We start from the raw sequence: 25,589 nt of genomic DNA, 5'->3' as shown, positions 1-25,589 counted from the left end.
GCCATTTATAAGTGATTCGCCGCCTCCTTCTCCCACCACCCCCAACTACCGCCCCCTACTCTCTACCCCACCCGAGCTCGTGTCAGACGCGCCGTCAGACACAGCCGCTCTACATCTTGGGCCTGATTTGCCAGCGCCCACAGACCTCACAGCGCCGCCTAGATTTTCAAATCTGTGTTAATAAATACATAATTAAATTTTTTTAAAAATAATAAGATAAAATAAAAGTATGTGTTTCAAATCATGTTACACAGATACATGCACACCCTCATTCATAGCAGCACGGTTCACAATAGCTAAATCTTGGCAGTGGCCTGTATGTCCTTAAGTAGATGGATGGATACAGAAAATGTGGTACTTATACCCCGTGGAGCTCTGCTCTGCCCTAAAGAAGGATAAACTTGAATGATTTATAGGAAACAGAGGCACCTTGGGACCATAACATAAAGTGAAGTAAATCAGGCACACAGGCTTAAATATTGCCTGGTTTCTTTTAGATGAGAAACAAAAAATGCAAATAAACAGCAAAATAAGAGACAGATAATAAGAAGTAGGAAGGTGGATCTTATGCAAGCACAGAGGGAATCAGGAGGCAGAGGGAAAGGAGGAGGGAGCGGAGCAGAAGGGGGTCGAGAAGGAGCTAACATGTGTTACACACATGTGCTGATTCCATGCTGGGAATGTTAACATCATATAATGCACATATGTACTGATAAGAAAAAAAAAAGGAAATGCCGGCCAGATAGCTCAGCATATTGAAGCACCTGCTTAGGCAGGCTTAGGAACCAGGCTTCTATCCCCTGCGTGCTGGGCCAGCCCCACCCCCGGGGCGAGCTGAGGTGGCAGTTGAGACTGGGCGTGGTGGTGTGTGCCTCTAATCCTAGCACTTGGAGGCTGAAAATGGGAAAATCACTATGAGTCCAGTCTACATAGTGAGACCCTGTAGACCCTGTACTATACACAAAAAAAGGAAAAAATTTTATGTATAAAATTATGTAGAAATAAGTAAAGGATCTGGTGTATATAGGGCATGCATAGTATGCATGAGACCCCAAGTCCAGTTTCCAATCTCCAGCACCAAAGAAAGAAAAAGAAGATTTAAAAAAAAAAAATTAAAAGATTAATTAGAACAAATACAATGAAAGATTTTAAACAGAAGTAAATAAGCATATTAAACATATTATTAAAATTTAAACTAAAATGTCAAAATTAGGGCCAGCCTGATAGCTCAGTGGACTAAAGGCTTGCTTAAGCAGAGCACAGGGTTTTGATCCCTGCTGTGCCATGCAGACCCCACCCCTGGGGTGAGCTGAGATGGCAATTGAGACTGGTCATGGTAGCATGTGCCTGTAATCCCAGCACTTGGGAGGCTGAAAACAGGAGAATCAGTATGAGTCCAATCTACATAGTGAGACTCTGTAGACCCTGTACTAAATACAGAAAAAAAAAAAAATTGCAAAAGAAAAGGCACCTGCAGAATATTCTTGGAGAGATAGATAGATACCACTTAATCTTGAGAGGAAAATGAATTTTAAGAATTATAAGTGATCTGGGTGAGGTTGTGTACACCTATAATCTCTACACTTGGGAGGCTGAGGCAGGAGGATCTCTGCACAGCCTGGGCTACATAGTGAGTTCAAGACCAGCCTGAACTACATAGTGAGTCCCAATCTCAAAAACAGATAGATAGATATAGACAATAGATATATCATAAGTGAAAACTCAGACAGGAAAGGGGAAACTTATTTTCTTAAGCCTTATTAAATATATATTTTTAAATAACCCAGAAGGTACTTTTTTGAATTATATAAAAAATGTGCAAATAAATAAAAACAGTCATATTACATTTCCATATTTCCTGACCACCAGTTTCTTGCTGTGGTGTCTAAGTGGATAAAGAGTTTATCCTTCTCACAGGTCTGACCAGGCAGGATTATTTTAAACCCTTAAGAGGAGCGAGCGGCATCCTTGCCATTGAAAGGCAAAAGCCACTCTGGCATGCCTCACTGCCTTCTTTTTCTGAAGCAAAAGCTAACCCTAGCAGTACCCCCTGCCCCCCAGTGCATCAGCCACAGCCTCTGAAAGCTGATGGTTTGCTTCAGATCAAAATCCAACCTTCACAGTGAAGATAAGAAATTTCTGAAGTCCACCTTTGGATTCTTTTGGGCTCACTTTGACTAAACAACATTTGTAGCTGAGAGAAGTGTTTCTTTCTTTCATTCCACTCTGAGGAGCAACTGGGTGTTGACTGGCCAGCCACAGGCGTTGTGAAAATCAAGGTGCTGGACTCTTGCCTTTGGGACACATACATCCTGATTTACATTTGTGAAACTTGAAGTCTTTTTTCTGGTATCTTTGGGCAGAGTTTACTTGTAGGAGTGACAGGAATGTTCTTCATTGCTGGCAGGAAGTGTCTACCTTGACCATGATGTCTGACCTGTTGCAAAATTCATAAGTAATCAACAACACGTTTTTGGAGTCTGTACTTTTTCACAATTTTTGCTTCTTTGAAACTGAACGTATGATTTCCACCTTCTCTATGGAGAAGCATCCGTGCTCTGGGTGTCAATTTGGCTTTGGGGTTGAGGTACACTCGAGAATTATCCAGAACCAACAACTGGAAACCACATGAACATGTTCCTTCCAAAGTGCTCTTGTAGAACCAGCCAAATAGCTCAGCCGATTAAAGCACCTGATTAGGCAGACACAGGATCTGGGGGGTTCAATCCCCGGGCCTGCCGGTTCCCCCCAGGACATGCTGAGACTGGGTGTGGTGGCGCGTGCCTGTAATCCAGCACTTGGGAGGCTGTAAACAGGTGGATCACTATGAGTCCAATCTATACAGTGAGACCCTGAACACCCTGTAGACCCTTCCCTAAAATACAGAAGAAAAACAAAAACAAAGTGCTCTTGTGCCCCTGGGAGGAAGAGCAGGCCCAGAGGGGACAGTGGGTGTGGCCAGGGCAGCTATATCCAGAACCTGAGAGGCAGGAAGTGTGTCCCACCAAATGGGAGGCTGCTTGCACCCCTCACCTTGACACCCCCACACATCACCAAGGCCTGGATCCACAGAAGAGCCCTTGCCCACACTTTTGTCTTCCCACTGATCTGTACATTTTACTTTTTTCTCCTCAGGGCTGGAGAGCAAACCTGAATGCCGGCCAGACCAGTGTGTCACCACTCAGCACTGCCTTCCACCTCTTACCATTTTCTTCCTGTACTTCTTTTTCTTTTCTTTTTGTTTTTTTTTTTTTTTCCTGTATTTAGTACAGGGTCTACAGGGTCTCACTACCTAGATTGGACTCATAGTGATTCTCCTGTTCTCAGCCTCCCAAGTGGTGGGATTACAGGCACGTGCCACCACACCCAGTCTCTTCCTATACTTCTTGATCAGGAAAAATAAAAGTGAACCTATCTGTTAGTGGCCAAAGAATTCTTCTGGCAAGGCTTTTTAGTCATCAGAAAGGTCAGGCTTCTGGATACTTCTACTCACCTTTCATTAATAGGTAAATCCTCCCAAAGACAGAATTCGGTGCAGTTCACAGAGTGCGGAGGGACCGGCGGCCCTGTCCGTAGTGGTCTCCTGCTCTGCTCGCTTGCATCAGAATCTCTGGGATGACATAGTAGCAATTTTCAGAAGAGGGAAGCTTCTCCCTGGGCCCCGAGTGGATGGGGAAGGGTGGCGATGCAGGAGGGCAGAACAGCCACCGCCCTGTCACCTGCCCTCAGCTCTACCGCCCAGGGAAGCCACAGCTCTACGAGTCCCTTCCGCTCAGCTCCCCAGCGCCAGGGTCATCTTTCTGCCCAGCTCTCCCTCCGAGGTTTTGTTCCTGCAAGACCTTCTTATGGCCAATGGAAACACAGATTAAAGAGAACTGATGTTTTGGTTTTAACATTGATTAGCACACGCTCTCAATACATGACTGCATTCCTCGTGGGGAGCTGGCCCGCGTCCTCAGGCATCGTCCTTCTCTACCTGCTCCTCTCCTCTGCGCTATCCATCTCTTGGTGACCTTTCCGTGAGCAAAAGATTTGTCTCCCTGTTGCCTGTTGTATTTCATTTTGCTCTTTATTTGTACTTCCGGTTTCTCATGTAAGAGAAACCGTGTGATAGGCTTGTGCTTCTGGTTTATTTCACTTAACGTCAGCGTCTCCACCTGCGTCCCTTTTTTACAGTAAGTGACTCAACTGTATCCTTTGTCACAGAGTAGTACTGCCTTATGTAGGAAAGCTATGTATTCTTTATCCGTTCATCCGCTGATAGACAGGTAGGCCCCTTCCAAGACTCAGCTATTGTGCATTGCGCTGCTATTACGTGAGCCTGCGTATCTCACTGCAATGTGATGTCTTCACCTCATTCGGGAACATACCTAGACGGGGCTAGCTTGGTCAAATAGAATTTCTAGTTTTATTTTCTTGAGGACTCTTCGTAAAAAATGTAACTAATTTTGTGTCATTAGGGAAAAATGTACATCTCTAGGCTCCTATATTAATGTATGGTTTGGTTTGGTTTGTTTTGTTTGCGGTACTGATGATTGAACTCAGGACCTTGCACTTCCCAGACAAGCACTTATTCTACTGAGCTCTTTCCCTGGCCCCTTAACATGTGGTTCTTCAGCGGGTCACACAGGTTGTGATACCACAAAAAAACAAGGTGCTTCCTGTCCAGGTGCCTCCTGGTCCAGTGCCTCCCTCCCCAGTCTGCTGACTGTCAGCATAGCTTTGGCTGTGTCATTAGTGAGGATCCACACCAGGTATGCTCACAGGACACGTAATGCGATGCTCTGTGCACCTCAGGGTCATCCCTATTTCAGGTGTGCATTGGGAGGCAGCACCCACAGCGGCCAGGACCTTGTCCCAAATGCAGGTTCATGGGCTATGCCAGATCCTCTGAATCAGAAATTCCAATGAGAGGGTGTTGTATGTTTCGGGTCAGTGCCAAAAGAAACGACAAGAAGACCTGATGAAGGTAGCTTCAGAGGTCTCACTGAGATTAGTCTCTCTCCAAGTGAGCCCAGAGCCTCAGAAGCATCTCACATTTATTGAGGGGTGAAGGCAGACTAAGGAATGTGCATAATTACCTAAGTGAATACAAACTATTATCTCTATTGACTTCCACCATTTGCCTAACACTAGGTTCACACAAATGCTAGCCAATAACATCCCAAGCAAGGGATCAAAGGACTGGGCACCTGCAGGAGAAGCTGTTATCTGCTGCTTTGGGTCCCAGCTTTCCAGGAATTTGCAAACAGACAGCAACCCTCCTCAGGCCCAGTCCAGTGTTCCCTGCTCTCTTGGGACATCAGGCTTTTGTCTCAAATCTATATCTCTGCAAGAGGGTCAAAGGAACTCACTGGGACCAGCCCCCTGGAGAGCTCTGATGCACACTGAAGGTGGAGAAACATTGATGTAGTTGAACTTTCTGGGCCAAAAAAGAAATAGGAAATAAATAAACAGAAAGCAAGGTACACAAAGTTCAATTCTGTGAAGTAGCAAAATGCAAATAGATATGGGGAGAATAGAAGCAATGAAAACTGACTCCTCAAAGTGAAAGACAACCAGGAAGCGTCTAGGTTCCCAGGATCCACAGCTCACAAGACCCAGGACCTACAAATCACCTCTCAACCATGCCTGAAGTCACAAGAGCAAAACTGCGCTACTAGTAAAACCAATTTTTAAAAAACTTAGATGCTGGTATCTCTAGATATGACTCTCAAATAAAGGTTTCCTAAGTTGCCCATCTTGGTGCAACCCAGGAAATGTCTTTGGATTTGCTGTGAAGTCCCTGTGACCATGCTGTCTTTGTTTCTCAGCAAAGGGTTACCTTCGAGTTCGACCTTCACCTTGGAGGAGGGGACCATCTACCTGACGGCTGAGCCAAGCGCCATGGAAGTGCAGGACGACAACGCCTCTGTGCTTGATGTCTATTTAGTAAGTCATTTGCTTTTAGTTTCTCCCCCTCCCCTTCTGGTCTACAAATGGATGCAGGCCAGGGTTTACCCAAAAACAAGTTCTGCGAAACCAGGCATGCTTGGGTTTTCAAAGAAATGGAACTACAAGAGGTAGGTCTTTTGCATGTGGTGTTTCCCATGGCTCGCATTGAGTATCACACAAGGGCTGTGGAGGCCAGTGCTCAGTCACCAGAAAGCACAGGAGAATGAAGCCCCTTGGGTCTCAGGGAAGCGGGGCGCCCTGGTGTCATTCCCAACCAAGTAGCTCCTTCTTCCAGCGCCACTGTGCCCTTGTGTCTGCATCGCCCTCATTTTGGCATCGCCTCCTGCCTCATCGCTTTCTCATGGCTGGGACATAACTCCTGACCTTACGGCTTAGACAGACAGGGGTGTTTACTTGGGCTCACAGTTTTAGAAGTTACAGTGCATGGTTGGCGGCACAAACACAGACATGGAGGCAGAAGGGCTGCATGGAGGAAGGCTGCTCATGTCATGGAAAGAGGTAGTGTAGGAGATGTGTCCTTCCCAGTCAGGCCCTCCGAGACCTGTCTCTATAGACTGTGTCTCCTAACCCCCTGGTCCCTTCATCTATGGGAAGACTCACTTCTGATGGTGCGAGTCTTTGGGGAACATTCTAGATCCAAACTGTAACCCACTTTGCCAAGTCTGGGAGGCACAGAACAGGGTTGTTGTTAGAAGATTCTGAACTCAGCACTGATGAGTTTCAGCTGTCTCCTTGGCTGCCACCAACAGGCTGTGTGATACGGGCAGAACATCTCTGGCTGTGTCCCCTGCCTGTCTTACAAGGCTGCTCTGAGGGCCATAAGTGACCAGTATGAGAACATCTTTTGGTGCTTGTCAGATTGTAGTCTTCACTGGGTCATTAAATGATGAGAAGAAGATCCTTTGCCAGGCCAGAGAACAGAAAAGGAGGCTGTTTCTCCTGCCAAGTACAATTCACACCCATCCTGCACCTCCCCATACACCCGTACAGAAGGGTGCAAAATGGGGAAGTGTTCCTTGGAATTTCCAGGGCTGAGCTGAGCCACACTGTCCATCATCATGGACAGGAACCAGCGCCCCTCAGCCTGAGTCTCACAGCAGGACGTCTGCCCCTGTCGGGCTCCTTGAGCTGCATCCCATGTCTCTCCCACCCACAGTCCGGCTCTGTGGCTTTTCAGGTGTGCACTGCAGAATATCAAGCGCCTAATATGTCACTTTAGGTCCCACAGCCCTCTCATGCCTCCTCAAAGCCCCGCCTGGTCTGTCTCCCCGTGCCCCCGTAGCCCTTTCTCCCTGGGCCTTTGTTTTCTGTGGTGATGCTTCCTTATTCGAGCCCCTCAGGCCTCCTTGGGGTTCCTTCCACAGACCACGCGTGTTTCTGCCTCAGGGCTTTGCCTGCACTGCCCTTGTCTGCGTCCGCTTTCCCTGAGCCAAGCCCTGCTTCTGCTTCACCTCCTTCATGCCTCAGCCTGGAACATCTGCTTGTCAGAAAGCCTTTCCCTGATCCCCCTGTGTAAACTAGCAGGTCCCCACCAGCCACTGGGACGACATGGTTTTGTATCTCCTAAATATCCTGGTGTCTGACTAAATAATTGTTTCCGCTTTGCATGGCTGCTTTTCCCGATTAAAGAGTAAGTTATTTGCATATTGCAAAGTTCTTATAGTAAAGTTGATCACACACACACACACATACACACACACACCCAAGGAAAAAGAATGAAATAGGAAAATGGAAACAGTCTTGGTTTCCTTGTTTTGGTTCTCACGGTAATCTGGGTTCATCTGGAAGTGGAGGTCACAGTCATTTCAGAAAGAGGCCAAGAAGTCCCGTCTTGTGACAGGTTCTCACCAAGTTGCTAAATTGCCCAGGTTTTGGCAGAACCGGGGATTGAACTCAGGCCCTTGTGCTTGCCAGGCAAGCACTTATTCTACTGAGCCATCTCCCCAGCCCCAAGAAGTCCCGTCTTCTTCAGCCAAAGGTTCGTACCACTTTCTGTATGTGTACAAAGCAAGACTTGCACCCCCCTGACAGAGACAGTGCTCCCAGGTGGAGTGTGAGATTGCAAGGTGTTTAAGTGACTTGGTTAGTGGCATTTGTTTGTTTGTTGTCTTATTCATCATTGTGCTGGGACTGGGGAGATAGCTGACAGCATAAGCACCTGCCTGGAAAGCACAAGCTCCGGAGTTCAATCCCTGGTACCGCAAAAATGTTTTTTAAAAATCATTTTGCTGGGGTGGGGGAGATGGCTCAGTGGAATAAGCACTTCCCTGGCAAGTGCAAAGGCCTGAGTTAAATTCCTGGTCCCTTCCACAAAAAAAAAAAAAAAAAAAAAATCATTTTGCTTTTCCTTCATCTGTATTATCAATTTTATTTGTTTTTAAAATACTATTTATTTGATGTTCTTAGTTTCTTGTGCTTTGCTTTCTGCTGTGTCTTTACTTCTTTAACACTGAAAAGCTAAACGTTTCAGAAGAGGATGCTGCTTGGCTCCAAAGGGCTGGGGACAAGCCACACTGATAAATGTCAGCTGTACTGCAAGCACTTGAGGACCAACCAGAAATACAGGGATCGTGCTTGAGGTCCTACCTGAAAGAACTGTTGGCTGTGCCCAAAGGCTGGCTGGTCATCTGCTGTCCCTTCTAGTGCAGTTTACTGTGCTTTAAATGTGAAGTAGAGGAAGAAAGAGAAGAGAGAGAAGCCAGGTGTGGTGATGCACTCCTGTGATCCCAGCACTCTAGGAGGCTGAAGCAGGAGGGTCACGAACTTAAGCCCAGACTCCATTAGCAAGACTTTGTGTCAAAATTAAAAATAAAAAGGGGCTGGGGCCATGATTCAGTGTGAAGGCTCTGCATCCAATCCCCAGCACCACAAGAGGAGAACTGGCAGGCCATCGGGACAGTAATAGGCAGTAAGAATATTTCTCACCAAGCTCAGACCAAAAATCCTAATCCCACTTTGTAGCTAATAGCAAGAAGTTCTGGAGCATTTGTGTGTTTCCTGGTTGCCTGGCAATGTCCTAAATGCTGTATATATGTGACTATTCTATGTTAACTCATTTCATTGTGACCACAACCTCATAAGGAGGCTGTGGTCACAAGCTTTGCTTTACAGAGAACAAAACTGAGGCCCATCAGAATCACACAGTAAGACCTGGGTCATGCAGAGATGACGGCTAGAGTTCAGCCCAGCAGGCACTGACCCAGAGCCCACTCTTACTCTGCCCTTATCGTATTTAAATTAGGCCCAGGGAAGTCAAGCAACTTTCCCAAGATCCAACAAGGTAACAGAGCAAGAAAATATAAAGGAAACAAGGCACAGACAAGTCTGAAGCAGTACGCAGCGACTTTTGGGCCCCGGCATGGCCTGTGAAAGGGAAGTGGTTCGGCCTTGTTGTAAGGGCCCAGGAGCCCGAATAGGAGCATGAACAGCCCTGCTGAGGACCCACCACGTCTGTGCCAGGCACGGGCTCAGTCCTGGCCTTCCTGCACTGGGCCATTCATGGAGGTAGGTGCCACGTGGGCCTGCGTCCATACAGGTCAAGAGACCAAGGCGTAATGTGGCCAGGACCCAGCACCAGCACGTGGCAGCCAGCACGCAGGCCTAGCTCCCGTGCGGCTCTGTCCAGCCTGGAAGCACGTGGCACTGCTGCTGACCACCGCTGCCACCTCACCTCCATCTCAGGGGCCTCCTACTGCCATGAGGGGAGAGAAAGCTCCGAAAAGAAAGAGAAACATGGGGTTTTGTGTTCAGAGTATTTCTTTAATAAAATTCTACTTTTAGGACTAAGGATAAAGCTCTCGGTAGTAGAGCACTTGCCTAGCATGCTTGAAGCCCTGGATTCGATCCCCAGTGCCTTGGACTGGAAAAATTCACTTGTGTTTCCTTACTTTTTACTTACTTTTGGCTTACTTTTTAATGATGCGATCCAACAGTTCTCAAACCTTTTAATCTCAGGAACTTAATATATTCTTAAAATTTTTTGAGGATCTCAAAGAGCTTTGGTCCCGTTCTTTTTCCTCTGAAGCAGCTTCTTACTATGCTACCCTGGCTGACCTTGAACTCACCGTTCTTCTGCCCCAGCCTCCCACATAGCTGGGATTCCAACAAGTGCCACCAGCTCAAACAGCATTTTTCTACATGGATTGTATCTTCAAAATTAAGACTGAGAAAATTTTTAAATATTTATTAACTCCTTTAAATAATAAATATTGTATTAATTGAAATAGCATGTTTATGGATATAGCTATAATTTCCTGCACCAGCCAGATAGCTCAGCAGACTAAAGCTCCTGCTTAGGCAGAGCACAGTGGCCAGGGTTCGATCCCCAGCATGCTGTGCCAGCCCGGCCCCTGGGGTGCGTTGAGACTGGGATTAAGACTGGGCCTGGTGGTGCACACCTACAATCCCAGCACTTTTGAGGCTAAAAACAGAAGAATCAATACAAGTTGGATCTATATAATGAGATCCTATACTAAATACAAAATTAATAAGTAAAATATATATAACTTCCCAAAGCAAAATTAAGTATAATGAGAAAAGCAGTATGAGTTTACATTTTTTCAAATGTCTACATCTCACTTCCAAAAAGAAGCTGGATTCTCATATCTATTTTCTGCACCAGTCTTTGTAATATGGTACATCATTTCACCCTGGAAACTCCACTGTATACAGGGGGAGAATGGGAGTAGTAAGGCAAATGGCACGTTAGTGTTTTCGGGAAAATAGTTTGACTTCATGACCCAATATGGTTTTCCTAGTTTTTTAACTTTGCATCTTCAAAACCACATAAGATATAAATTTATCAGAAATATATACTTCAGGCTAGGGAGATAGCTCCGAGGATAAGCACCTACCTGGCACCTGAGTCCGATCCTCTACCCTGCATGCCATGCCAGCCCAGGAACTGGGCGTGGTAGTGCATGCCTGTAATCCCAGTACTCTGGAGGTTGAGACAGGAGGCTCGCTGAGTTTGAGATTGGCTTGAGAGCTACAAAGTGAGCACAAAGCTGGCCCAAACTGTGTAGTGAGACCCTGTCTCAAAAAAAGAAGAGGAGGAAGAGGAAGAGGAAAAGGAGGAGGAGAAAGAAGAGGAGGAGGAGGAGAAAAAAGAGGAGGAGGAGGAAGAAGAAGAGGAGGAGGAAGAGGAGAAAGAAAGAAAGAAAGAAAGAAAGAAAGAAGAAAAGAAAATAAATAGACCTGCACTCTGTACCTGTCTCTGCTTCCCATTAATCATTGCTCCTGGAATTAATCGCATTGTTTAGGCCTCAGTTTTCTTATCTGTAAAATGGATTGATTAAACCATTTCTGAAACCCCTCCCAGATCTGATGGATTCTGATTCATACTGAGTGGTAAGAAGTTGCAGAAGTAAGGTTTTCCAAAGAATCTATAATTGTTTCTCCGAAGTTTGCTGTTCATCACCTTCTCTACCATAAACCTTCACAGCTTAAACTTTGAGCACTCTGTCTAGACCATTCTACACCACTGACTCATAGTTCTAGTGTGAGTTCTCATGCTGGGACCTTTCTTTCCATGGTCATGTCTTTCCAAACCTGGAGGGATTCCCCTCATTGCTTTCCCTGGGACGTTTTCATTGTTCTCTATGTACAAAAGCATGATGGGACAGAAAAGCAACCGCCCCTTGCCTCTGTGTGTTCGCCTTTCCTCCTGGCCTAGTCCCAAAGCCATCTTAGTTCAAAGGGCAGTTGGAGGCTGCTGTGGTGACTGTCAGTCCAGGGCTGTCACCTAATAGAGCCAGATTGCTCTTGTAATGTTTCTCTTCTTCGAGGTACAGCATTTCTCTATTAGCAATTATAAGCTGCTTTGTTTGTCCACTAATGAATAATGATGTTTACATCACTCTTAAAATATGCAGATTTAAGCCAGGTGTGGTGGCACACAAGTGTAATTCCAGCAGCTAGGGAAGTTGAGGTAGGATTGAAAGCTCAAATGCTGCTTGGGAAACTTAGTGAGACCTTGTTTAAAATCAAAAACTAGGGCCAGCGAGATAGTTCAGTAGACTAAGTGCCTGCTTTGGCAAGCACAGGGCCCAGGGTTCTATCCCTGGTCCTACATTCCACACTAGCCCCACCCCCGGGGTGTGCTGAGCCAGTGGCCCGAGCTGGATGTGATGGGTGGCGCAATCCCAGTGCTAGAGAGGCTGAAAACAGAAGGACCGCTATGAGTCCAAGCTGTATAGTGAGACCCTGTACCAAATATATAAAATGAATGAATAAATAAATAAAATCAAAATCTAAGGGGTTAGGGATAGAGCTCAGGGGTAGAAGCACCTGCTGGCAAACGCAAGGTCCTGAGTTTGATTGCCGGTACCAAAAATAAGTAAACAGAAGGGAACAAAGCAGAAAAATTTCCTCTACAGAAAATAAATTTGAAAGGGCTGGGTTGTAGCTCAATGTTGGAGTGCCCAGCATTCAATCCCAAGTACCACAAAAGAAAGCAGATTGTAACCAGAATGATTTGAACCAAGGATTCCCCCTCACGTCGTGTACATGTGAATTAGGGCCACTGTTCTGCTTTTCCCTGTGATTTTACATGAAATTAGAAAGGACCTGTCACTGACTGCCGTGACTTGTTATTCCAGATCCCTGGCCACCCCGCCTGCCCTCACACTGTGGGCTGCCAAGCTTCTTGAGTCTTCACAAATTTTCAGACTGATGGAGATGTTTTTTAAGAGGACTTTATCCAGTGACCAAAGATTTTTTTTCTGTTGAATGCCAAGCTGATGACACAGATTAGGATATTTAAAAGAACACAATGGAAATGAGCAGGTCGTATTGATATAAAATGCACAATCACACAGGCTTCAAAGCAGGAAAAAATTTTGCTTTTTGAGTGGTCCCACGCATCCTCAGGCTCGAGGGCTGTCTCTGTGGCTTTTATTTTACTTCCTGAAGCAGCTTCTTTGTCTGATGTAGAGCACAATTTGGTGTCAATGGGGAAAGAAACAGCCGACAAAATCCTTTTCTACTGAAAAATAGGGTGGGAGAGTATCCTGCTAAACTTGTAGGAAATGGATGGGAAAGTGGGAGAGAAAGGGACTGTACCTTTAATAATCTAGAAGTGTAAGGGCCAGCCAGATAGCTCAGTGGACTAAAGCGCCTGCTTAGGCAGACCCAGGGACCAGGGTTTGATCCCCTGTGTGCCACGCTGGCCCCACTCCCAGGGCACGCTGAGACTGCGATTGAGTAGGGGCGTGGTGGCGCATGCCTATAATCCCAGCACTTGGGAGCCTGGAAACAGGAGGATTGCTACGAATCTGATCTGTGTAGTGAGACCCTGTAGACCCTATACTAAATACATACATAAAAAATAATAATAATCTAGAGGTGTGAAAGATACTGCCCAAGTTATGCCCTGGACTTTCCACTTTCCACATTAACACCTTCCTCTCCATCAGTGCCCCTGCAAGGCTCGCTCTGGGCAGAGGGAAGGAAATATTGAAGCTACCTGGCCCCACTGGTATTGGAAATTAGTGCTCTGATGGGAGCGCTTGGGCAACTCGATTACCTCATGTGCTTCCCGGAATGCTTAATAACCCCTTTGATCATGGGAGAAGGATGGCAGGGAAATGAAAATGATCAGCAGCTGATCACACTATTCCTGATGGGGAAAATCTGAGAAAAAAGAAGAAACACTTTCAATTAGGGTGCAGGAGTCTTGGGACATTCAGTGGAACTTTTTGGCAGGAGGAACTGCGTTTCTGGGCTTGAGTCCCTTGGCACCGAGGCTAGTGACTTGCACGTGAAGTAGTGGGTCTCTTTAATCCTCTTGCTCGAGCCTGAGTTGGCGGCCGCAGGGAGCAGGAGGTGTTTATTTGAAACAGTGGTAGTTCCCGTGCTTCTTAGAATAGAGCTGGTTTTTCACCAGCCAGAGGTGTGGCTCAGGTGGTGGTAGGCTTTGATGAGCAGAGGCGAGCAGAGAGAGGCAGCAGCCAGTGCTGGCGGGAAGGGACCATCACTTTCCACTGTGTGGTCACATTGCTGAGAACTGACATGACTCCCTTGGGGTAAAGCAGAGTTCTTGGTTGATTCCTAAGCTTGTCGGCCTCTACATTACTGACCAAATAGTATTTCCGAAACATGTGGAAGAGCTGAAGAATAGAAGTCATTGTCTCAGCTCCACAGTATTACTGGTAATTCCTGTCCTTAGAGTGGTACAAGACTTAGGTAATGTGGCCACCTGGTGACCTGAATTAGAAGGCCTGGTAGAGATGTTTTCAGTAGCATTAAACTGCTGTTGAAGGATTATTTTAGAGAATTGGAATTATATACACATACAGCTTTGGCTTTCTAGTAAATCAGGCCCAGAGTTGTGGGTTGAATGACACGATGCAAAGTTGTCATACTGGGGTTTTCCTTTTACGTCCATGCTGTGCCGTCCCTCGTGGCCTCAAAGGCCAGCGCCATGTGTACATTGTTCAGAGCTGGCTCTGGCCTTCAGTTTGCCTAAGTCTCTTATTGATCCAGCTCCCCAGGATGGCCTTCTTATTTTTCTCTCTTTGCTCCCTAACGCAGGCCTCTCTCCCTCCCCCCACCCATGTCTCCCACTGTTGCTTCTCCTCTGGCTTCTAGGTGTCTTCTTGTCGTGGGGAGCCAGTGTATACTGTTCCCCTAGATTTTCCAATTCTGGGCAGAGGGGTGTCTGGGAAAAGCAGTCTCTAATGGTGTGAACTTCAGGTCTAAGGAGGCCCTTGACCTGCAGGAAATAAATAGCACACTTCAGAGGAGCCCGACCAGGAGCGGCTGAGTTTTAGGAGGCTGAATTATAGACCTCGTAAATAGCACTATCTTTGCTGGTATCATTTCCTCTCTTGGGAGGCAGAATGGAAGAACGCTTAAGGACTAACTGCTCATTTAATAACATCTGAAGCCCAGTGAGTGTGATGGGTCCCATGAGGAGGACAGGGTGGGAATGTGGACTGGCTTCCAGGGCTTGCTCTCTGCCCCTAAGGCTGCCATAACAAATTACCGCTGGTGGCTTTGGCCACAGCCACTGACCCCTGGTCCAGAGGCCCAGCATCAGGATGCAGACAGGGCCCTGCTCCTCCTGCAATCTCCAGGAGGACCCTTCCTGCCCCTTCCTGCTACTGGCGATTCTGTGTGTCCTCCTCATCTCTGACCTGTAGAGTTCTTGGTTTTGCCCCCTCTTCTTCCCTGGACTCTCTGCACTCTGCCGCCTTCTGAGGACAGTTGTCATTGGACGAGCGCTCTCCTTAATCCACTGTGATTCAGGTTAGCTAATTACACCAGAAGGACTCTAGAAAGAGTCATGCTCTGAAATCCCAGGTGGACAAGGCTTTCCCAGGAGCGCTGTTAGCTGATCACGTGGCCTTCCTGCACATGAGCTGACTGCCCCCTGCACATGGAAGGCTCGATTTTCCATTCACTTTTCCTTTTCCCTAGCTAAGTTACTGTGAGGCTGGGTAGCTCTTTCCAAATGACTGGCTTTCTTATAAACAGATGTCAGGTGAATGGTGTCAGTGCGGGGTGGGGCGTGATGTGTGTTACAAATAGGAGCCCCGGGGGAGGCGGACTAAGGCGTTATTTTCAGAAGCTTCGCACACACTGAAAGCTAGGATCCACTGAGCTTGTTCACTGGGTCCTGAGCACCCTGTTCTTGCTCCATGTCACTGGAAGGGACAATTGTGTCACTTCCTCTAGGCTCCCCTCCTAAGAGAGTTGGCAGTTAGAATGAAACCCACTTTTCCTGTGGTGTAGAAGCAAAAGTACAACAAACCCATGGTTATAAACAGGGTGCTAACAGGGCTTGTGGAGCTGCAGCTTTCAAAAACACTCTGCTTCCACCTACTGGTAAAGAAGCAGCTCTGTCCCTGGGCAGGGTAAGGTGTTTTGAGGTCCTTGAATTGCAATCTAATTAAGAGTACGCAGTTCAGCAGACTTTCCACTCCGTGGACTTTATTATAGGCTTGCAGGGCGGTGCGTGCAAGTTCAGCAGGGACACGTTCTTCAGACGTCAAGGGCAGCTCACGACAGCCCCAGCGTCTCGTGCTTTGGAGGCCAGGTTAGGCTATAATTACAGCAGTGCGCGGGGGATCGCGGGCCTTCACGCAGGTCTAAGCACGTCCTCTCAGCCATCAAGGCCAGCTGCCCTGGCGTCTCTCTGAGAGGGCCCCAGGGCAGCTTGAAGATTCAACACAGAGCGTGCTGCTTACGCTACAGCTTTATGAAAGTGTCAAAAACGGGGTGCCGAAAGTCTCGCTTCCCATCCAGCCTCGCACACAGACATTGTATGTGCACGTGTCTCCACACATCTCCAGCCCCAGGTGACTGTGGCTTTGCGAAGCCCCAAGAGGCAATAGGACGGAAAATAGTAAAACACAAAGATGGAGTATTTAGGGAAGAAAAAACTGTCTCAGTCCCAGGGGTGGCTACCACAGGCACTGCTTGCAGTGGCTGTCACAAGGAACTGGATCAAGCAGCTTCAGGACAGAGACTTGGAAGTTCAAGGTCCAGGTCAGCAACGTTGGTCCCTTCTGAGGGCCATGCACGAAGGCTCTGACCCGAGCTTCCTTCTGTGGCCAGTGGACGCTGCCTTCTTGTATCTGTGCGCATTGTGTTCCCGCTCTATGCATCTGTGTCCAGTTTCCCTCCAGTCACACTCAATCAAGGCCTAACCTATGACTTCATTTGAACCCAGTCACCTCTGTGTCACCAGAGAAGGTCACATTCTGAAGTACTGACAGTTAAAACCTCCACACAGGAATTTTAGGAGGGCACAGTTTAGCCCTTAACCACTACAAGGTGCTTTTGTAAAGGAAAATGCCACAAAGGAGAGTGCTGGGAGGGGAAGGAGGCTCGAGGGGGCGCGTGGCTTCTAGTTCCTGCGCTTAGACTCCCTGGGCCTCGGGCACCTGCTGCTTCCCTCCCATGCAGACCATGTTGGTCCCCCACATTGTCCAGGCCTGGCAGAAGCAGAGGTCAGGGGGGATTCTGCTGCAGCTCTGGATCTGCGTGATGTATTAGAGAATCAGAAAGCTGCTCGGATTTCCAGGCAGCAGGAGTCACCCGCGTGCTGGCAAGTCCCCCGTAGACTTGTCAGCCAGCATAAATCATCAGTGCCCTCAGGCTTCTCTCGGGTCTTTGGAAAACAAATTAATCAGGCAGAGAACTGTGTTAAAATATCGCTGCTGTACTAACTGTTTTGAAATGAGATGCTGTAATCTTCAGTCCTTCCTGGGAGACACAGGAGACAAGGGCCAGGTCCTCCCTGTGGTTGTCTGTTATCTGTCATTCAGACCCCACTGGGCATCAGGGCACTGTGATGGGGCCTGTGAACCTGCAGGGCCTGGTGCTCACCTGCTGCCAACACCCCAGAATTCAACAAGAGCAGACCGAGTGGCTCTCTTCATCTGAACTCTGCAGACCCCTCAGGGACAGTGCAAGCCCTGCCCTTACCCTCAGCATTCAGGGCTGAAGCCCTCAGCCCCTGTTCCATCCAAAGAGTAAATGCACTTGTGTCCCAATCCAGTGTCTCTCTAAGTGCAAAGTCAAGATTTAGCCCTCAGCTCCTCCCAGCAGGGTCCCATAGTGATGTCAATTTACTCCATTCTATGGCCACAGCCTGATCTCTAAACAGCACCAGGCTGTGTATCCATTTGCCCTCCTAACACAACGGTGAGTCTTGCAGTCTTGCTACCATCAGGACCCCAGACAGAGAGAAATCCTCACTCCACTCATCACCAAGTGAGTGTGCCCATGCCTGATATGGGAGAGATATGAATATAATAAGATGATTCTTATTTCAAAAATAAAAAAGACTTGGGGGCTGGGGAGATGGCTCAGTAGTATAAGCGCTTCCCGGGCAAGAGCAAGGGTCTGAGTTCAATCCCCGGTTCCGCCAAAAAGGAAAAAATAAAAATATAAAGACTTTAGATCTCCTAGAGCATAATGGTGGTAACTTTGTTCTGAAATTCAGTCTCTGAGAAGGCAGTTAGTGACTCCAGAGCTGAGGGGGCCTGTGGGGTGAACCATTGTGACATCTTAGCGGAGAATCGTTGTGCTGCTATGAGTTCCAGCTACAATGGGGAGAGAACATTGAGCCAAGCTCTGTGAACAAGAGAAAATAGTGTATAGAGTAGGACTGGAGAAACAGAATTGACAAACTGCTGGTGGAAGCGGGTTTGGTATCGGAAAACAAAATAAGGCACATTGGGTCTTTGGTGGCCGTAAGAAAAGCTGATTTTACTTTCCTCAAGATGTTTTGGCAACGAATTCCAGGTTGGAACCAGAATGAGGATGCTTCAGACCAGACATGGAAAGTTCTTGCTTCTGCAGGCCTCAGGACCAAACTCAACAGAGTTAGAATTTTAAAAGGAAAATTAGGGGTGAAGGCATAGCTCGCTGCTAGGCATATTCTCCTAGCATGTATGTGACCCAGGGTTCAACCCCAGTAACTCATAAACAAAGAAAAAAAGATATTAAATCCAGAAGGTGATAGCTAAAGGGTAGGAACTGCAGGAGTGTGGGCCAACACTGTGGCACTGTTGGGTGCCGTTTGCCTTGACCACTCTGGTCTGTATGAAGTCCTGTCTTTCACTTCACCTCTGCCCTAAGATTCTCTCACACCACATTCCAGATCATAATCTATTGGCTAAGCATATTTCAAGGCAGTAGGGAGAGGACCTGGAAGCCCAGCTATTCAGGAGGCTGAGGCAGAAGGGTCATAAAGTCTAGCCCAGCCTAGGCAACCTAGTGAGACTTTGTCCAAAAATATATGTTCAAAACAGGGCTGGGCCATAGCTTGGTGGTAAAGCACTTGCCTAGCAAAGCCGTGAGTTCCATCCCGACTTCTATCCCCAGTAACAAAAAATAGTAGATAGGGGGACTGCGAGTTGACAAATGGAGGGGTGACCCAAAGAGTGAGACCTCAGAAGGCGCTGCTCACCTTCTAATGCAGCATCTGACCGTGTGTGTTGTACCCATTTTCCTGTCTACCCTAGATTCATAAGACGGAACAACATAACTATAAAATAAAACAGGTAATTCAGAAAAATCCCAACTCACATAGGGCTCAAATTACCTGATAAAATTTTGATTGCTACATGCAATTCCCTTTATTTGACACAGACCCTTCCCTAAAATGTTCAAATTTATTTCAAACTCTCTCATCAAGTGTTTTCAGGCTCTGGTTGAGAGGACTGGGCTGTGCCACACCCGCGACCACAGCACCAGCCTTCCTCATCACAGTGCAGGAGGCATGGTGCTACATCTTGTGTGTGTTGTTTCATTTTCTGTCTTGGTGGCCATGGCGGTTATGTGTAAGTGTGGGAATCATGCCTTCATGCACACTAAATGTGTGCGGTGCCACTGAGCTCCACCTGCAGCCCCACACTTACATTTGTGCCTGCAACTGTCATGTGTCCACGCACTCTCTTGTCCCCATAGAGAACTTTATCCCTGCTGGCCGTGGTGACCTGTGCTAGCAGGGGCAGGAGGACCCCTCCAGCCTGGGTGTTCAGAAGTAGCTGGGGCAACAGAGGATGGCTCTGCGTCAGCCAGCTTCCTGTCACCGAGGCCTCACACAGTACCTCACACCTACTACTTAAAGGAGAGGTCTCAGTCTGCATATGATGGGTTGGCTCCACGAGAGAGACAGCATGGTAAGGGGAACACTGCTCCTGTCATGGTGATGACATGGTGGCCAGGAAGCAGACAGCAGGGAGCTGCCAGGGGAGAGCTGTACCCTTCTGGGTCATTGCCCAGTGATCTGCCCTTCTGGCCAGCCCCTACCTGATCTGTTGATTAAATCACAGGTGAGTATAGCATCCCCGTAACACAGTCACTTTCCAGCCCACTTCTAAACACATGAGGTAGGGACTGCGGGTGGTCGGGGCTCCGGGCCGGGGCGGAGGAGCCATCTTGTGCCCGGGGCCTGTGGGGAGGCCGGGGAGGGGGCCCCGGGTGGCGCAGGCGACTACGGGAACGGCGTGGAGTCTGAGGAACTGGAGCCAGGGGAGCTGCTGCTGGAGCCCGAGCCCTAAGAGGAGCCGCCCGGGCCCCGCGCCCCCCCCGGGAGCTCCTGGCCCTGGGCCTGGCTCCGGAGCTGCCAGTAGCCAAGAGGAGGAGGAAGAGCCGGGGCTAGTAGAGAGTGACCCGGGGGACGGCGCCATTGAGGACCCGGAGCTGGAAGCGATCAAAGCTCGAGTCAGGGAGATGGAGGAAGAAGCTGAGAAGCTAAAGGAACTGCAGAATGTGGTCGAGAAGCAGATGAATATGAGTCCACCTCCGGGCCATGCTGGCCGTGATCATGTCTATTGAAGAGAGAATGGAGGCCGATGCCCGTTCCATCTATGTTGGCAATGTGGACTATGGTGCAACAGCAGAAGAGCTAGAAGCTCATTTTCATGGCTGTGGTTCAGTTAACCATGTCACCATACTTTGTGACAAATTTAGTGGCCATCCCAAAGGTTTTGCTTATATAGAGTTCTCAGACAAAGAATCAGTGAGGACTTCCTTGGCCTTAATGAGTCCCTGTTTAGAGGAAGACAAATCAAGGTGATCCCGAAACGGACTAACAGGCCAGGCATCAGCACAACAGACCGAGGTTTCCCACGTGCCCGCTACCATGCCCGGACCACCAACTACAGCAGTTCCAGTCCCGATTCTACAGTGGTTTTAACAGCAGGCCCCGAGGTCGTGTCTACAGGGGCCGGGCTAGAGCGACATCATGGTATTCCCCTTACTAAAAAAAAGTGTGTATTAGGAGGAGAGAGAGGAAAAAAAGGGGAAAGAAGGGGGAAAAAAGAATATTTAAAAAAAGAAAGAAAAACAGAAGATGACCTTGATGGAAAAAAATATATTTTTTAAAAAAAGATATACTGTGGAAGGGGGGAGAGTCCTATAACTAACTGCTGAGGAGGGACCTGCTTTGGGCAGTAGGGGGAGGCCCATGGGGTGGGGCAGGGGGCTGTTCTTTCACTCTGGGGATCCACCACGGACACTTCTCAACTGTGCAAGCTGCTGCCCATGTGTCCCTGCCTTACTTCACCCCCCCGGGGGCTGCGTGAGTGTAGGTGGGCATGGGTGGTAGGAGGGGTTCTTTTACCCAGGGCTCTGGAGGACACCAAACTGTTCTGTTACCTTCCCTTCATCTTCTCCCTGCTTTTCACAGCCCCTGCTGCCTGCTCCTGTCCTGCCAGGGTTGCCACCCACCCCACCCCTCCAGATTGCCTGGTGATCTGTTTTGTTTCCTTTTGTGTTTCTTTTTCTGTTTTGAGTGTCTTTCTTTGCAGGTTTCTGTAGCCGGAAGAACTCTGTTCCGCTCCCAGCGGCTCCAGTGTAAATTCCCCTTCCCCTTGGGGAAATGCACTACCTTGTTTTGGGTTTTCTTTGTGTGTTTCAGTTTGTTTTGTTGTTTTGTTTTTGTTTTTGTTTTTGTTTTCTTTCTTTCTTTTTTTGCCTTTTTTTCCCCCCTTTTATTTGGAGGGAATGGGAAGAAGTGGGAACAGGGAGGTGGGAGGTGGATTTTGTTTATTTTTTTAGCTCATTTTCAGGGGGTGGGAATTTTTTTTAAATATGTGTCACGAATAAGGTTGTTTTTGAAAATAAAATAAAATAAATAAACACATGAGGCTTTGGGGGCTGTTCTAGACCTAAGCCACAGCATACCCCATCTCTTAACAAAAATTTGGGACTGGGGAGACAGCTCAGTAGAATAAGCGCCTCCCTGACAAGCACAAGGGCCTAAGTTCAATCCCTGGTTCCTCCAAAAAAAAAAAAGAAAGCAGGGGGACCGTGGAGATAGCTCAGTAGAATAAGTGCTTGCGTGGCAAGCGCAGAGTCCTGAGTTCAATCCCCGGTACTGAAAAAAAAAAAAAAAATTGTCCCTCACAACGACCCTATGCAATAGGTTTTGTTGCTCCCACTTTACAGCTGAAACAAATGAGACTAAAAGGTAGCTTGCATAAGAGTTAGAAAATTAATCACTTACCAGTCCAACTATTTAAGTACAGGGGAGCAAAAATTGCGTTTTTATTAATTTCCATAAGATAACAGGAGATATAAAAATGATGATTGTATTTAATTCAATCGTTTTTCTGTGTGTGATATGTCTTAAAGCATTCAGTACACCACAATGTAATGGCATAATCTGACAGTAATATCTAGTCTCTTTACAAATTCTTTTTGCATTATTGAATTTCTTTGAAGAACACACTTGACACTGACCTGTAGGCCTTTCCTTTTCTCTGTGGTTAGTAAATTTTACCAAAATATCTCCCCGGCCCAGAAAATGTAACGGTGAGGACATCTGTGATGGACTTCCTGGCTGGTGTTTCACTATCCCACATTGTTCAATTATTTGGTCTAGTAGACCTAATCCAAGTTGTCAATGACTTGTTGAAGCCCCATGTTTTGTAGCATTGGGATTATTTCCATGGGAGACTATATTATAGGAATAACAGAGTCTTTATTAATTTGCTAGTGGCATCCAACATGCATTCTCCAAACTGGGAGCATGCATAGCCCAGTTTTGTTTTGTTTCGTTTCAATTTTTCATTTATTTGATACAGAGCAGCTTGAACCTGCATGGTGAGCCTGGGGTTCCTGGTCCAGCACAGCATGCAGTACCAGCGATCACACTCAAGTCTTTGCTCTTGCCAGGCAGGCGCTTAGACCACCGAGCTATCTCCCCAGCCCATCAGGCCAGTTCTTTATTTCCCCTTTGCTTATTTAGTTGCCCCGGTTACCACAGCGACTACAGTGAAGTGTCTTGGTTACTGGTGCCAGATTTTTAGGACAAGGTTACGGCCCGGGCATATGGTTCAACTCTCCTTCCTTTAATTAGTCCTGCTTTTTCCCTTCTTTATTTATTTATTTATTTGTGTGTGTGTGTGTGTGTGTGTGTGTGTGGCCAGCTCAGCCCACCAGGGGATGGGGCTGGCTGGCATGTGGTGCTAGGGGATTGAACCGTGGTCCCTGTGCTTTGCTAAGCTTGTTCTAAGTAGGTGCTTTAGACCACTGAGCCATCTCACCAGCCCCCCCTTATCTTCTTTGATGTTTGCAAAGTTTTAATAGGCAGGAGAAGGAGTAAAGCATGAGGCAATTCAGGCAGGGTCAGATGGAGTGACCCAGTCCAGGTGTCCCCCTATCGCTAATACATTCTGGGCAGGGGTCAAACTGAGTTGATTTTGCCTCAGTCTGTTCTATTCCTAAGGTGAATTGGATGCTAAACTAGAGATTTCTTTGGCTTAGAGTGAAATTAACCAAGGGCCACTGTCTCCTACAGTTTTGAGTAAATAACAAATGAGTTTCATGTTGTTTCGCACAGAAGGTACATAAATATTTTAAAATAATTTTTCTCACTTTTGGTTGCAGGATAGCATGTTAGATGTTGGTCAACTCTACCAAAACCCACAGAATTATTATAACCATTGACCGTTACTGGAACTCTTAGTTTCATTTCTTCTTTCCAAGTTCTATCATTTCTGTGTTATGAATAGTAGACAACAAGGAGATGTCTTTTGTGTCTTTCCATTTATAACACAGGCATTTCCTCTCTGTTGTGCTAACATTTCTCCACCTTCCACTTTTTTCTTTGGAAGGTTTTTTGACACTTCCTCTCTATTCAGTTTCGGTGTCCTGAACTTGTCCATTTTGTACTGTAGCTCTGCAGAAGTGTAAAGCTTTTATCTAATATGCTTCCAAGAAGAGTTTCTATACATTGTAGCAGAAAATTATAGGTCATTTTTCACAAATCAACACAAATTAGTAAAAGAAAACCAGAACTTGTTATGAGATTTCACTAGATACAACCATCAGAAAGGAAATGCAATGTCTAAACCAAAAAAAAAAAAAAAAAAAGCAGAAAAGTCAATATAAAAGAAGCAGATGCACAAGTTTATCTCATGCAAACAAGAATCAACTGGTTGAAATGACACCTGCCCATGACTCTTAGAATAGTCCGAACATAAACAGATGTGTGGCCCAAGTGACACTCAGGGACCCTGAAGTGGCCAGTAGAGTTTATCTAGTGTATCACTGCCAACTGGGAGTGAGACCACTTTCCCACACATACCGTGGCACAATGTCCCACTTGGTGTGGCTAGCTCTGATTTTAAATGTTTTCCATTTTAGGATGAATATTTGCTGGACATGCTTTTGGTGCCCAGCTGCAGGGATGTGGATTAGAAGTGAGCACAGCGTTCATGAATTCTAGAGCACGGCTGAGTTGGCCTGCTTGCTGCAGGTCTCGGCCCCCAGCACATCCCCTAAGCCTGTGTGCCGCCAGGGCAGGAGTGCCTCTCCATCGCTTTCTCCAGCATCTTCACAGCGCTGTGACTCAGTCGGGACCGGACCCTGAGCCTACTTGGTGTAGTCTGCGCGACATGGGGGCCACCAGGGGGCTACGCGAGTCAGACATGTGGGGCCACCAGGGGGCTAAGCGAGTCATTGCCCCATCTCTGCCCGCGTGTGTTCCAAGTGCTAATCATTGGGAGAAATTCTGCACTTGTCCTGCTGCTCGTGGGGATGAGTTACAAATTGCTGCCCAAACTCCTCTCATGTCTATTCTCATTCTTTTTCCCCAGTAAATGAAAACGGCAACCACCTGAGCACGCTGACGAGTCCTGAGCGCCTTTGTGGGAGAGAAGTTTCTCTACCCCGGTGCTCTCCAGAGGAACACGGCTGTGCCCTGCTCCACCCAGTACGGGTCACCTGAGCCTAGAAGTCTGAGAAATGTCGGGGACGCCTTGGCCACAAGCTGATCATCAGAGGGAATGTGCCAGCTACCACACTGTTCTGTCACTCGCTGTTGCCTGCTGACCGTGAAGACCCGCATGATCTCTATTGAAGCCACTCTCCATCCCAACGCCAATCACTCTTCTGGACTCAGACGTGCTCTTCCTGTGGACTCTGCCATGGCTCCATTTTGCATGCGTCCAGTGATTCTACATATAGAATTTCCTTATCTGTTTTTTAAAAATCCATCCATGCAAAATGATGATAAAGTATAAATTCTGCACTTTTCACCAAATTACAATCTTTCCCCATGTCTTTGAAAGTTTAAATTGGTTTCCTTTGAAGATCAGTGTACTCGGTCTGCCTCTACTTTATAGAAAATTAGCTTCTATAAAGATTTTTTCACTGTTTACTAGTGAAATGAGAAAAGCAAATCTATTTATAAAAGGCCTTATGTTGTGTACATACATTGTCTTTGAAATACCTGTGATTAGTTTATTGCTTGTAAAAGAAATGATATAATTTATTTAGCAAATACTACTGTAAACTATAGTTTTATTGAAAGAAATAAAATATTTTGTTCTCAACTGTGGTCATTCATTGATTCCAGCGATTTATAGTATTGGGTTGGGAGCTATTAAGAATTGAACCGAGTGCCTCACATCTGAGTGCTCTTCCAGTGAGCTACGTCCCTGCCCATAGTTCTTTGGTTTATTAGTTAAAAAGAAATAATCAGGACACTCCTCCTTTGAAGTGGTCTAGATCCTAAAGTAATTGAAGCTCATGGCCAATGGAAGTAGAAAGATTGCTAGTCCTGGAAAAAAGACTCACCATTAGATTCTCCCACCTAGGCCAGCAGAATTTCCCAGACATTCCAGTGCATTCTAAGTCAGTTCTCATGATGTTATGCTGCAGTAACA

At 47.0% G+C, this 25,589-nt stretch overlaps 1 protein-coding gene and 2 pseudogenes across 3 annotated transcripts in view; 2 read left to right on the top strand and 1 right to left on the bottom strand.

Moving 5' to 3' along the window:
• The window catches only part of Pip5k1b (phosphatidylinositol-4-phosphate 5-kinase type 1 beta), a 370,099-nt gene extending 344,858 nt beyond the window's left edge, over positions 1 to 25,241 (top strand). For 2 of the 3 annotated variants that reach the window (XM_023721886.1, XM_023721888.1), the window contains 2 exons: positions 5,814 to 5,931; positions 24,519 to 25,240. In XM_023721886.1, the coding sequence (XP_023577654.1) occupies positions 5,814 to 5,931; positions 24,519 to 24,521 (121 nt within the window). In that variant the 3' untranslated portion in view covers positions 24,522 to 25,240. Of the gene's footprint in view, positions 1 to 5,813; positions 5,932 to 24,518 lie in introns of all 3 variants that reach the window. The other variant, XM_023721887.1, reaches the window with a different exon arrangement.
• LOC105742965 lies at positions 2,118 to 3,051 on the bottom strand (annotated as a pseudogene).
• Positions 19,238 to 20,721, top strand: LOC101565397 (annotated as a pseudogene).
• Positions 25,242 to 25,589: the final 348 nt, after the last annotated feature.

Source organism: Octodon degus, unplaced genomic scaffold, assembly GCF_000260255.1.
Source record: "Octodon degus isolate 3935 unplaced genomic scaffold, OctDeg1.0 scaffold00087, whole genome shotgun sequence".
Lineage (NCBI taxonomy): Eukaryota > Metazoa > Chordata > Mammalia > Rodentia > Octodontidae > Octodon > Octodon degus.
The sequence above is the reverse complement of the archived record's forward strand: the minus strand, read 5'-3'. Positions and strand labels throughout refer to the sequence as shown.